The sequence below is a fragment of the Epinephelus fuscoguttatus genome, linkage group LG19, assembly GCF_011397635.1.
Source record: "Epinephelus fuscoguttatus linkage group LG19, E.fuscoguttatus.final_Chr_v1".
Classification (NCBI taxonomy): domain Eukaryota; kingdom Metazoa; phylum Chordata; class Actinopteri; order Perciformes; family Serranidae; genus Epinephelus; species Epinephelus fuscoguttatus.
Window position 1 is genome coordinate 35,228,912 of NC_064770.1, and position 13,546 is coordinate 35,242,457.

Below are 13,546 nucleotides of genomic sequence, written 5' to 3' on the forward strand. Positions count from 1 at the left end.
CTCTACATCCACTGGATTAAAATGGAGGCCTGTCTTTTATTTACCTGTTGCCATGGTGAATCGTGGAGTCGGAGCTCCATTGATGATGGCTTTTTATTGTCGGTTTAACTCAGAGTGAACATACTCAGAGTTGACTGAACTAACTCAAATCAGCTGTTCTGGAACCGGTAACTCAGAGTTTCCCATCTTAGGGTAAATCAACTCAGAGTTCAGGGTTAGACTCAGAGTTTGTTGAACCTCCTACCTGGAATACCCGTCAGGTGCAGGATTGTTTATGGACACATAGTGTCACTTAAAACAAAATTGCAATTGTATTTATTTTATTTTAGTTGTCTCTTAAAACTCCATGGTATGAATATCACTCAACCAAACAATGCTAAATATGTTTCCAAGTAAACAAACTAAAGTTAGTAAAGGTGAATCCTGTTTTATCAGGACAGGTGAGTGTTCCCTGAACGTCTCACTCTCGAGCCGAGCAGCGCGCGGCAGCAGAGAGGTGCCACTCCCACTGGAATAAAACACACAAACACTTCATATCGTGTGTCCACGGCTCTGTCATCATGGCAGCGTCCAGGGGACCAACAGCTGGCAGATGAGACTGGCTGTGTGCTGGCTCGGTTCCGCGTTAACGGGACTTCGGGACAGTCTGTGAAGATGCTGACGTCGTTTGGAAACAACAGTAAGTATTATCCTAAAACCTTTTCTCCTGGTGTGGTCAACAATAAGAGCTGTATGTTGACATTATAATTTCTCCCCCTGGCTGACGTCACAATGTTTGTATCGCACAAACTTGTCAGCTTCTCCAAAAACTCTGCTCGTTGGACCCGACAGTAACATGGACACCTGACAGGACCACACAGAAAACCAAGGTCCGTATTTACAACAGAGCTGACCGCACTGCATGCTGGTCACTGTTAAACTACTCTTACACTCACTGGCCACTTTATTAGGTACACCTTGCTAGTACCAGGTTGGACCCCCTTCTGAATTCTTGGTGTCACAGATTCAACAAGGTGCTGGAAACATTCCTCAGAGACTGCATGACTAAATGCACTGAGCTGCTGATTAGCTATTTGCGTTGATGAGCAGTTGCACAGGTGTACCTAATAAAGTGGCCAGTGAGTGTATGCAGCTTCTTTGCAGCACATGAGTCTGGACAGACATGGATGTAAACTGGAACTGGTTTGCAGAGGTGTGCATGCGCGAGGTGGTCATTCTAGTTTTTAAATACTCCACCTGTTTCCACAGAGACTTGTTTTCATTAGTCTCCAGTGTGGCAGAGAGCTTCTTAACCTTTTCCTCCTGACAGGCTGCTGCTCTGCACAGTTCGGAGGTGAGCTTTCAGAAGCTCCAAGCCTTGTTTCTTTCTTCGTCGGAGTCCAGGGCTGTTTGAAACATGCTGTAGATTCAGGCTCAGGATTGTCAGCAGACATATTAGATGTGACGTACCTGCATTGAGCTGCACCATGTGTTTACAGAGATTAAACAACTGCTTCTATTTGTCATGTCGTCCTAATTCCTCTCACTTTGTTTTTAGTGTAAGTGGATCCAGTGAGATGGAAACACCCGGGTGCTGGTTTAACAGGAAATAAAGAGCAGGTATGCACATCAGCAGCTGCAAGACAATCTTTCTGTCTTCTTTATTAATCTGAAAAGGCGGCTGTGTCGGCAGCAGTTATGAATTTTAACCAGCTTAAATCATCAGCTGGATTTCCACTTTACTCCACTCAGCAGTAATTGAGATGTAGTGAATGTGTGAGGCTGTTATGGTTTGTATGTGCTTTGCTGCGGACAGCCAGGTCAGGTTCAAATTGACTTAATGACGACTGTTTGAATAGCCTGCACTCAATACATTATTTACATTCCAACACAAACACCTCTGGATATTTTGGAGCTAAATCAAGCCAGTGTCGCCCTGTGTCCTTCTGCTTGTCGTCCCTGGAGATTAACCTGACTCATACATGTGCATATTTAAGACACTTTTACAGGCGTCTTGTTTTAAAATGAATCAGCTGGAGACGGAGGTTTGAACCAACATGAGAAATAGTGATGCTGTCGTACTCTCTCTCAGTTTAGGTTATCATTGTTTTGGCTGCGTAAGAGTTAACAGATGAAGGCTGCACAGGACAGCTGCCATGTGCACAGCAGAGTAAATGTTAGGCCGTACTTTATTTGACAAAGACGTGATCGTTTTGCTTTTACTAGATAAATAGAGTTTCAGGTAGCCGATTAGTAAACACTGGAGCTGCATAAACACAACTACATTATGGTGAACACAGAAGACTGCAAGTCGCACAGTGTAGTACTCTAAACCATCACTGCAGTATACATAGTATTTTTGTATGCCATGATCAGTGTTAGTATCTATGCAGTGACTAACTCTGACATTATTAGCAGATCATAGTGGGGTGTAGACACACAACTGTTATTACTGTTTTAGACTGACACAGTTTTCATTTTCACAGCTAGCACCCACATTGTGTAAACAGAGCTCGTAAGTTGGGTGTTTCCGTTTCCAGTACATGGGACCTTAAAAATTGATTTTTCATAATGGGTTTCAATGGCTAGATGAAAATTATTTTCTGGTTCCGTTTGAATTGTGCCACGAATTTCACATATGTTGTTCGTGAATTTTTAATATATTTTTTCATGCAAAGAAGGCTACAATTTAGTACGGATGCACCGAATATTCAGTAACCAAATATATTCGGCCGAATATTGCAAAAAAACACACATTCGGTATTCGGTGGAATAAGTTAAAAGCAAGGCCGAATAATAGCGCCGTGTTTTGGTAACGCAATCAAACAGCGTGCTGTGACAGGTGGAGTAAAATGTCGGCAGTGTGGCGATCCGTCCCTCACTGCACTCGCATTTGCGACTAAAATAGTTTTGAGCGAGCAAAATAGGCTTAAATCATTCAGCATGCTGTGCGAGCAGCCTACAGATTTCAACGAGCAGCAGAAACGAAAGGCGAATCCCACCGATTGAGGGTTGAACGGGGGTCACAGACACAGACAGTAATGTATTCCTGTCAAATACAACGGCCATTGGCTTACCGGCGACGGAGAAGTCGGTTCCAATAATATCCTCTTCTTGGCGTCATGACTGCCCAGAAGTACCTGAACAGCCCAGCCGAACACAGGTATGTGACGTGTCAGAGGAGAAACGAGCCGTTCACATTTCCACAAACCTCACCGCACTTTAGGGACTGTTCTTTACTTATGAAGGGACTGTTCTTTACTTGTCAGGGGAGGAGGGTGGCTGGTTGATTCTTATTTTATTTATTTTATTTTGATCCCCCCTATGTTAATCACTTATTGATGCTGTTTTTGAAGTATGAATAAGTCAATAAGTAATTTATTCCATTGAAATATCATTGATGTATTATAGAAAAGTGATTTATCTTTTTATAAATGACAAAAGGCACATCTGCCTCATTTTTAGTGTGGTATCGTGATACTACTCAGAACCGTGATACTTTCATTGGTATTGTACATGGGATCCAATTTTGGTACCGTGACAACACTAATCTGGAGGGGGTTCATCTGCAAAAACTAATGAAAAACTAAACAACGATATTCGGTATTCGGCCAAGCGTTTAATATTATTCGGCTTCGGCTCTTCGCTGCTCTCGACGCGTATATATGATATACGTCACTGCTCGCACTCGGAACATGGCTGTGTCTCTGGTACACTTCACCGCCTTCTTCCAAGGAGAGGACAAAAGCCTTTAGCGTGGCGAAAACCACTACAAGTCTGGACATGTGGAAAGTTTCAGCTACATCAGCATGTTGATCTGATGGCTCCGTAGATCGTGGCAGAAGACGCAGCAGCAGCACTGTGAGTTGAGAAGTGGAGGGAAAGTGTGATGACTTGACGTCACATGTAGTCTTTCTCATTACGTTGTTTCCACAGCCCTTAACTGAAGAATCATACAATAAACTGTCAAACTCTTAACATGAAAAAATATTATTTAGACCCACATGAAACATTTGTGTAATCCAAGGCATTTAATGACTGAGACCAGAAAATAATAATCGGTGACTATTTTAGTAGTCGACTAATCGCTTTGAGTCACAGAAAAGTACTGTAAAAATACCCCAAAATACTCTTATTGCAGATTCTTGCGTTCAAATATTGGCAGCTTTACACACTGTCCCATGACGATGAACTAAAACCCTTTGGCGTGAGTACGAAACAAGACATTAGATGGCATAACTTTTGGGGTTTGGGAGAGACAGACCGACATTTTTCAACTTTTTAACACATTTTTCGATAAAATGATTAGTTAACTAATCAAAGAAATAATCGACAGAATAGTCCACAATGAAAATAATCGTTAGTTGCAGCCCTAGTACGCAGTATGTGTACCGAGCAGGACGTTTACCACCTCATTTATCAGCCACCATACATGCCAACCCCAGTATGGCCGCCTTAAGCTAATTTGGACGATAATACACTGGCCAATTTTTCCATCCAGCTCTAGCTAAGTCTGAAGTTACCTTTGAATTCTCAAAGTGAAGTGTCAAAATATTAAAAGTAAAATGGGTTTGCATAAAAATACTGCATATCTTGGAAAGCTATTAGGTCTGTTATTCAGTTAGACTCAGTGTTTCCCTTAAAGGGATAGTGCACCCAAAAATGAAAATTCAGCTATTATCTACTCACCCTCATGCCGAGGGAGGCTCAGGTGAAGTTTTAGAGTCCTCACATCCCTTGCGGAGATTGGCAGGGGGAGCGGCTAGCACACCTAATGGCTGACGGCGCCCCAGACTAACGTCCAAGAACACAAAATTGAATCCACAAAATATCTCCATACTGCTCATCCGTAGTGATCCAAGTGTGCTGCAGCCGCGACATAAAAAGTTGTTTGGAAAAACATCATATGAACTCTGTTTTTAGCCTCACTGTAGCCTGTAGCTCTGACTGCTTCTCTGTGCTCCGCGCTCACGTGTGCCAGCGAAAGCATGAGCTTTGCTCACCCGTGTTTACATCACGTGACACGTGCACCGCAGGGAGAGACAACAGTAACCACAAAGCTAAAAGATAATTTGCACTACAGTCTTTTAGCAAAGGACAGCCCAACATGTCTGAAGACTTTGAAATTGAGGAGGAACAGCATTTCTTTGTTGAGCCGTATTTGTTTGAGCCCGAGTATACGGACGCGGAACTCAGGCTACTGGACGAAGCAGCTGCCGCAGCTCATGAGCCTAACCCTCAGCCAGCCGCAGAATACCGGAGTCGAGCACTGGAAACCTGGAGGTGTAGTTGTTTCAAATGCAAAGCAATGCCAACAGATGAGGAAAGTCTTTGCTGCTCAGACTGGGAATTGGCGATGCCTGCTCTTGAGAATCTGGACATCAGTACTGACGAGACTGCTGCTCTTCAGAGACCGTGCATCACCGATCACCCTGAGTTTCCAGCACTACTGACCCGTGGTGTTCTGGAGACATTTTTTTACTTCCCCAAGATCAACTGGAAGAAAAGGCAGAGGCCCGCAGGACCAGATGGCAGGCTTTCAGAGGAGTAAGTCATTCATTTCTACCGTAGTTCAGGCGGTCAGTGGCGTTTGCTGGTCTTGCGCAAGCGTGCACACGTGAGCGCGGGGCACAGAGAAGCAGTCAGAGCTACAGGCTACAGTGAGGCTAAAAACAGAGTTCATATCATTCATATCATTCATATGACATTTTTCCAAACAACTTTTTATGTCAGGGCTGCAGCACACTTGGATCACTATGGATGAGCATGTTGGAGATATTTTCTGGATTCAATTTTGTGTTCTTGGACGTTAGTCTGGGGCGCCGTCAGCCATTAGGTGTGCTAGCCGCTCCCCCCGCTGATCTCTGCAAGGGATGTAAGGACTTCACCTGAGCCTCCCTCTGCATGGGGGTGAGTAGATAATGGCTGAATTTTCATTTTTGGGTGCACTATACCTTTAAGTTCAAATGTGTTGGCCTGGCCACTCGTCTCACTTTAACTTTCAAAGCTGGTTCACCTGCTTCTCCTGTTATTTCCTTGGTTTAAAACAGTGGTGTGGAACATCACAAAGCTGCGTTTTCATGAAAACAGAATTATGACTGGTGTGTTACCTGCATGCCAAATTAATCAAAGCACACAATTTAAATTCTGAAGTTACTATAAGACCAGTTTCTGACAAGCAATGCAGCATTTCAATGGGTATGTTTTCAAACACAGTCTGCTGCACACATGGAACACTATAGAGCACCACTGGGGCTTCCAGCAAACTTCACAGGGCCGAACTCCATTTTGTTTGAGCCAAATATCCTAATTGTCTCGCTCAGCAGCAAACTCAAAATCTCACAATCTGTTAGCTGATAACGTTATCCTCACGTCACCTGTTCAACTGAGTTTAACACTTTACATCACACACTGTTCTGCTGTTATTACAGACGTGTGAACCAACCACAGACACGTGCCTCATTTATGAACTCACAGCAGCCTGGAATACATATTCGGTGTTATATTTGGCATTAAAAATATTTTTATTGGCCTGGCAGGGGTTGCTGTCGGCCTGGAGGCTCACTGGGGCCTGTATGCAAATATAGGGGGAACACTGAGGTTATTATTTTAGATACTGTCCAAATGTTGTTCAGTAAATTCGAGCTGACTCGGTGTAGCTCAGGCCTCTTACACTTCTTTTGTGTGTGTGTGTTTGGTCAGAGTAGCCAGAGGCTGATTATGTAATGTGTTGTCATGTTGTTTTTTACACGCCCCACCTTTCCAGCAACTCTCCCACTGTATGGTGAGTTGCCATAACAACCCAAGTGGCCGAGCCATTGTCAGCGCTGGGTGTCTGTTACCTCTGTGATGTCTTCACTGTTAACTACAGGCTCATGTAACTACAAATGAGTCTCTCAGATGGAGAGAGAGAGTTGGAGAGACAGATAGAAGGTGGTGTGTGTGACAGGTGCAGAACAGCGGCGTATGGAGGGACGGATACAGAGAGCGCGCACGTTTAGATTAACAGAGTATTTGTGGGTGTTTGTGGTGCGTTTGTCTCTGAAACTCACCATTCCAAGTGTGTGTTCATGTGCTTCTTCGCTTCCTAGGCCTGCCTGCGAGCCCCACTCTGAATCCCTGGTAACCATGGAGACCAAGTTTGGAGAAAGACCAAATGCAGGTGCCTTCATCCTCAGCCCTCAGAGTGAAGCTGCGGCCAATGAGCTTCAAGAGCTCTCCCTGCAGCCTGCCCCCAACCTGCTGCCAGTCAGAGACAGGAAGGATGGTAAGTGGAGGTTTTACACTCACAGTGAAACTGCTGTTACTCATGCAAGGACATGTGTGGTTAAAGTGGCCAAAACTCAGGGATATACTCCAATGCATGCTCCCATTTGATTCCATGTGTCTGCTGAACATGACTGGAGGCTGTTTTCTCTGCATTGACCTGATACAAAGAAGCAGAGAGGGAGAGAGGGTGTTTGGCTGCTGTGGTTTTTCCAGCATGTGTAGAGCTGCGAGCTGCTGCTAGAGTTTACATTTCAGACATACTACGTCTCCCGTCCCATTACCTCATTATAAACAGCAAGTGCTGTCTTCACACACACATACAGACACACACACAGACTTTCAAACTAGTGAAAAGTACTGTATACATAGCTTATTATAGTGAAGTGCTCCTCTTAAAATGACAGTTAAACACCAAGGTTGACCTTAAACTTGACCCAAGCACTAAGACTTGTGTGTCTGCAAGACAAGTATAAATACACCGCTCATTAGAGTGACTTTTTATGTGAGCTTCAGCTGCGTGTCTCAGGCAGGCTGTGGAGAACAGTCTTGATTTTGAAACTAGGTTCAGATGTAAAGACTAAGGCCCATTTACACCTGTTATTAAAGGAACCATGGAGTTTTTCGCCACTAGGAACACTATAAAAAATACTCCACAAGGACGCACATGCATGGACAGGTGTTCATATTCAAATTCTTTTTTGCAAGCTGTAGCTACTACATGCAGCTTTTGCTGGACTTGCTTAATTCAGTTCAGTTCAATAAAACTTTATTTATCCCAAAGGAAATTCTTGTGCCAGAGAGAATGTCTCTACTGCAAATTCACACAGTTTGAGATGCCTGTTTGTAATATGGTGTGATCACAGTGTGTGTGTGTGGTTGACCCGCTACCCCTGCACCCATCCTTCCAACTACTACCATCAGGTCGCCGCTAGTCTGAGTAGGCGGAAGTTCGCTGCATAGATCAGCCTCTCATTGGGCGGAACGAGCCACCCGCTGAAGTCCCGCCCTACCACCTCCGGTTGCAGTTTTCAACATGTCCTTAAGTAACTTTTGCGGTGTTTGATCTTGCGGGGATGTAGCCATTTTTCTGCCATGGTTCGCGTCCTGTAGGCGATATTTTTGTGGGCGTGTTACACCAAAACCTGTTTCCCCCCGGCAATATTTTTGCAAGTGCACCGTCGCTGTGGCAACGCCCAGAACGATTGTGATTGGTTGAAAGAAATACAAGCAGCCGGGGCGTTTTTTCCTCCAATCTTAGGGCCCTATTTAGATGGTCTAAAGCGCAAAGCGCCAGGCGTGCCGCGCATGGGCGTGTCCCAGTCACTTGCTAGTTAGACAGCGTGTTTTCAGACTGTGCGCCATGGTGGAGAGTCTAAAAGGGTTGGACTTACTCTGTCAATTAGTCATGGGTGTGTTTTGGGCGTATCATTCAGTAAGCCAATCAGAGTGTCACCTCTCATTCCCTTTAACAGAGGCGTGATTGGAGCGCACGGCGGAGAGCTAGCTAGATGGCGGACCAACTGGAAAGAGTGAGCGTTTTACAGCTGAGGAGACGATAACTGTATCTCTATAACGACTGTCCCGTCACATCTGATGTCAGATCATAGGGGATTGGCACCGTTTGGCACACGTAATGGAAACCCAGCCTGATTTGATTAAACAGCTGCAAACTAATAAGTTCACATCCCTCTCAGCCAACCACAAACAGCCACAGCATCAGATAGGGAGTATATATTCAGCATCTGTCATCTTAGAAAAGCCAAAAGAAAAGAAACAGAGTGAGACTGCGAGAGAGAAAGAGAGAGCGCGCACACGAGAGAAACGCTATCAACAAATTGTAAGTTATTGAATTTATTTTATTTTTAACCCGGGTGCCCCCGGCTGTGCGGCCATCCTCCTCCTCCTCCTCCTCCTCCTCCTCCTCCTCCTCCTGACAAGATGATCTTCAGTTTTACATTCTAAAAGCTTTTTTTTACATATACATTTGTACTTGTAGGGCTATAAGTTTACGTTTTTAGTTCACAGAAGCTGGTTATTGTTGTGTTTATGTCAAAATAAAGTTTATCAAACGTTTTCACATCTTTGATTTTGTGATTTACGTGCCAGAATGATCACAGCTCATTTGGGAAAGACAAGTTCATTTTACAGGCTATGCATCATCAGCCCGTGGAGGTCTGCTCGTAGTTCCGTATATTCGGACACTGCGAGCTTGGACCTCCCGGATTATGATGATCATTATTACTGCGATTAGATCATTCTGATTAATGACTGACCATTAAGACGTGTTTCTGATAAATATTTTAATGTGTACAATAATAACCTTTCACATTGTAATCATATTTTTATTTATTATCTTTTGCATATGTGTGGCTGCTCCGTGTGTGTCTGAGCAGAGTGCACGCGCGTTGTGCACCCGCCTAGAGACGCATATTACTAACTTGTTTAACAGCGAAATACTGCGCTGTTGACTTTAGACCAGGTTTTTGTTGGTCACTGGCGCATTTGCTTTTCACGTCATCTAACTAACAACGCGCCATGACTGCGCCTGACCACTCCTCATTTTTAGACCAACACACCCAGAGAAGCGCAAGTTCATTTGCTAGTTAGACGACGCGGGCGCAGGGTGTGAAATGACAACTGCGCCTGCATCTAAATAGCAATGACACTTGCGCCATGGATTATGCGCCCTCTGTCGTCCGCTTTAGACCATCTATATAGGGCCCTTTAAGTGAGAGTCGGCGCAGCCAGACCTTTCTTTTCTTGAGAAAGGTCTGGTGAGCGAGACTAGGTCGCCACTACAAAGTCCCACTTTCCCGGAAGAACACATAGAAAAAAACTTTTGCTCCCACTGCCATCACCACCCTGAACAGTTTAAAATAACAGTTGAAGTCCCACCCAGATACACTACTTTGTCGTGTATCTTGTATAATGTCTATTGTGTTTTGTGTGTTCTTGTCTATTTTATTTCGGAGCTTGCCAAAGACAAATTTCTGTTACTTATGACAGACAATAAAGGTTTATCTTATCTTATCTTATTACAGTAACACTAAGTACAGTAACCACAACTAGTGGGTTCCCCAGGTCAGGAGCCCAGGTTGAGAACAATAGAGCATTAATCTGGCTAAATATACAAATATACAAGATACAAGTGTTTTCAAGGAGCAGAAGCAAAAACCGAGCCTAATAGAGTAACAAGAGGAGTGCGATAAGTACAAGAGTTGGTAAAAATGAATAAATATATATATTTGCTTTCAATAGCCCGGCACCCATTAACTGGTAACCACACCCTAACTAGTCCTTATTTAGCCAAAGGTTTACTATGCAGTACTGTCAGTTACTGTTTGTAAATGCTCACCAGTGAAAGTGAAAGTAAAAGCCGACCCCAGATTCACTTTTGTTTGGCATTTCACCTCAATATTTCTGTATTTTTTTTACAGCGCTGTGTCTCGAGTCTGTCACCTGGTCACTACCTTTTTAGAAAGCCCCGACCTCACCTGAGCGCTGTGGGTGTATAAACTTTCTGAACACAGAAAATAAGAAAACACAGGCAGAGGGCAGAGTCTCTGCAATTTGACCAATTAAAGTAAACTCCAGGGCAGAAATAAGTATTTGATTTATGTGGAGAGGTCCGGATAAGTCGTAATAAAAAGACAAAGGACACGGTGCCTTAAGTGTAAACCGTTTTCTGCTGAACTGATAAAGTTTTAACCACACAAAAAAAATCCTCTTTCTCTTTCCTTTTCCTCAGAAGGACACACACATGGATCATATGTTTTGCTTTTGTGTGTCAGAAGCACAATATGAATATATCTGCCACAGTAAGTAAAGAGCTGATGCTGTAAACTGAAACATGTGGGCACAGGACTGTACCAGTCACACAGGAATGCCCTCTGTTTTAAAGTGGTGCATGTCGCCACCCTCTGGCCAGTAGAAGTACTACAACCAGCATTTCTGCAAGACAAACAAATGTGAATCCACGGCTCATGAACAGAATACAATCTGATAGACTTAGATGTAGTTTTAGTCCCCTTCAGATCCCATTAACCAGCCTTGAATAGCCCTTGTGTGTGTGTGGCAGTGTGTGTGTGTAAGGTGTGTGCAACCCTAGCCCCGGTGTGCACAGATAAAGAGGTTCTCGATATAGCGATGAGGCCAGCTGGTCCTGCTATTTAAACCAGTTGGAGAGAGTACAGAGGTTAAGAGCAAAGTGAGATGTAATATCAGAGGAGGGCTGGTGGTGGTGGGGTGATCTGAAGTGAGGAAACAGTATTGGCTGAGGAGATGGGGAAAGTGTGGGGTCAGGAGAACTGAGGAGGAACAAAATAGTATTTAAGGTCAAAGGAAGAGTTTAGAGATAAGTTAAAGGAGGCCAGGTGTGCAGTTAGCAACTTTAAGGAGCGCTTCACCCCCCAAATGACTGTTTGTATATTAACTACTCTGTGTTATGTTAAATTTGGGAAGAATTCAAAAACTGAAAAAAAACTTAATGTGTCTGTTAGAGGCAGTGGTAGACCAGCAGCTCTCTTGTTCAGTGAGGTAAAGTTACTGTTTTTGTTAACTGAGTCTGGCTTTGAAGAGAGGATCAATAAGTTTAAATTTCAGCTCAGTTCCACGTCCAAAAGAGCTCTCTGTTTGGGAAGTACTGAGCATACAACTGGATAAATGAGACTTGGTTTAAGCTGGGTGTATACTTGTGTGTCCGTTCTATGCAGACCCTACGCTGTTGTGAGCATTTACACTTGTGCGGTGGTGTGTCTGTGTCACTCTGCAGTTATACCTCCAAAACACTATTCGGCAGCGGAGGTTTCTGTGAAGTGCTGTAAAGTTTAGTTAATTCAAAACACACATTAAACACACATTAAACATGGCTTAATAGAGACAGTTTCAAACCCAAGTACACAAATCAGCTTCACTATAACTCGCATTATTCACAGACAAACACTTGTCTTTATCTGGACACATTTTCCCCACAAATACAACATGCTAACATTATTAGCACAAGCCTATGGCATTTTACATTGTATAAATTAGCCTAGCAGCTAGCAGACTTTTCCTCTTCTCATATAAAACCATTGAACAACATCAACATTTAACAAAGGTAACGTTACAAAATTCTGCTCCATTACAACTCACAAGGTTCACTGACAAAACAACTGTCTTACACTAAACACATTTTCCAAGCAAATACAACATGCTAACATTATTAGCACAAGCCTATGGCATTTTACATTGTATAAATTAGCCTAGCGGCTAGTGGACCTTTCCTCTACTCATATGAAGCCAGGTCAAATCCCCAAGTATTAATCACTGAAGGATAAATTACACACAAGACTCAAAATGCTATTTTGTGGAGGCTTTATTGTCTTCAAATTTATTGTTTCTTATTTATGGAATTAAAGTAAATAAAATATGAATTCACCATAACACAGGGTGAGTAACTGACATACAAATGGCTGTTTTGGGGGGTGAAGTATTCCTTTAAGCCAGAGAGGCTCAGTGGACAATTATAAATGTGCCCCATGGACATTTCAGTGTTGAAGAAAAGATGGAAAAACAGCTCCATAAACTTTGGGTTTTGGACCTATAGTGTCACCGTGTAGCCCCAAAACACTGATTATGCTTCACCCATATGGACTTTTAATGCCTCTTTTGGAGCTGTCAAAGTTTGGTCCCATTATTTTTAATAGCTTGCAGGAAAGGTGAGAGAGACCTAAATTATTCTGTCTTTGGTTTTCACACAGCGTTCAGTTTGACTGACACGTGGATCAATAGTTAATAACTACATTTTCATTTTGAGGGTGTTATTCCTCAGCGGCCTGTTTGAAAAAAGAAAGACAGACTCATTTAAAGTAGATCATGGGGAGCAGAGTTGGTTAGAAAATGGATATCAGATCCCACAGCTAATTTAAAAAATACATGGTATCTGTGTAGAATCTGAACATAGTGACTGCTGTGGTGCCAATGGCTGTTAAAATGGTGATAAACAACATTTACATCGTATACTCTTTGACAGAAAGAAGATAGAGTCCTTATGTGGAAAGCACAAATCTTATTATTGGAGAGTGCATGGCAACACCACCAGGGGGAGGAGGAGTTAGGGTTGGTGTTAATTTGACACCTGTTTACAGCTTTGTCTTGTTTTAGGAGGAGCACAGGTCACGAAACTGAAGATGAGGTCAGTAGATAACAGTGGAAAATATGAACATTCATGGCTGTAGTTTTGTTATTTAAAAATAAAGTCTAATAGGGCTCATTTGAATTCTGTATCCATTTAGAAAGTTATAGGTGACAGTTTGTA

General features: G+C 43.1%; 1 protein-coding gene across 1 annotated transcript in view; it reads left to right on the plus strand.

The window, feature by feature from the left end:
• Positions 1-554: 554 nt before the first annotated feature.
• The window catches only part of LOC125879058 (myocardin-related transcription factor A-like), a 78,682-nt gene continuing 65,690 nt past the window's right edge, over positions 555-13,546 (plus strand). Inside the window, exons 1-4 of the mRNA XM_049560656.1 lie at positions 555-679; positions 798-869; positions 1,538-1,599; positions 7,071-7,246. Coding sequence (XP_049416613.1) covers positions 7,108-7,246 — 139 coding nt within the window. The 5' untranslated portion in view covers positions 555-679; positions 798-869; positions 1,538-1,599; positions 7,071-7,107. The remainder of the gene's footprint in view (positions 680-797; positions 870-1,537; positions 1,600-7,070; positions 7,247-13,546) is intronic.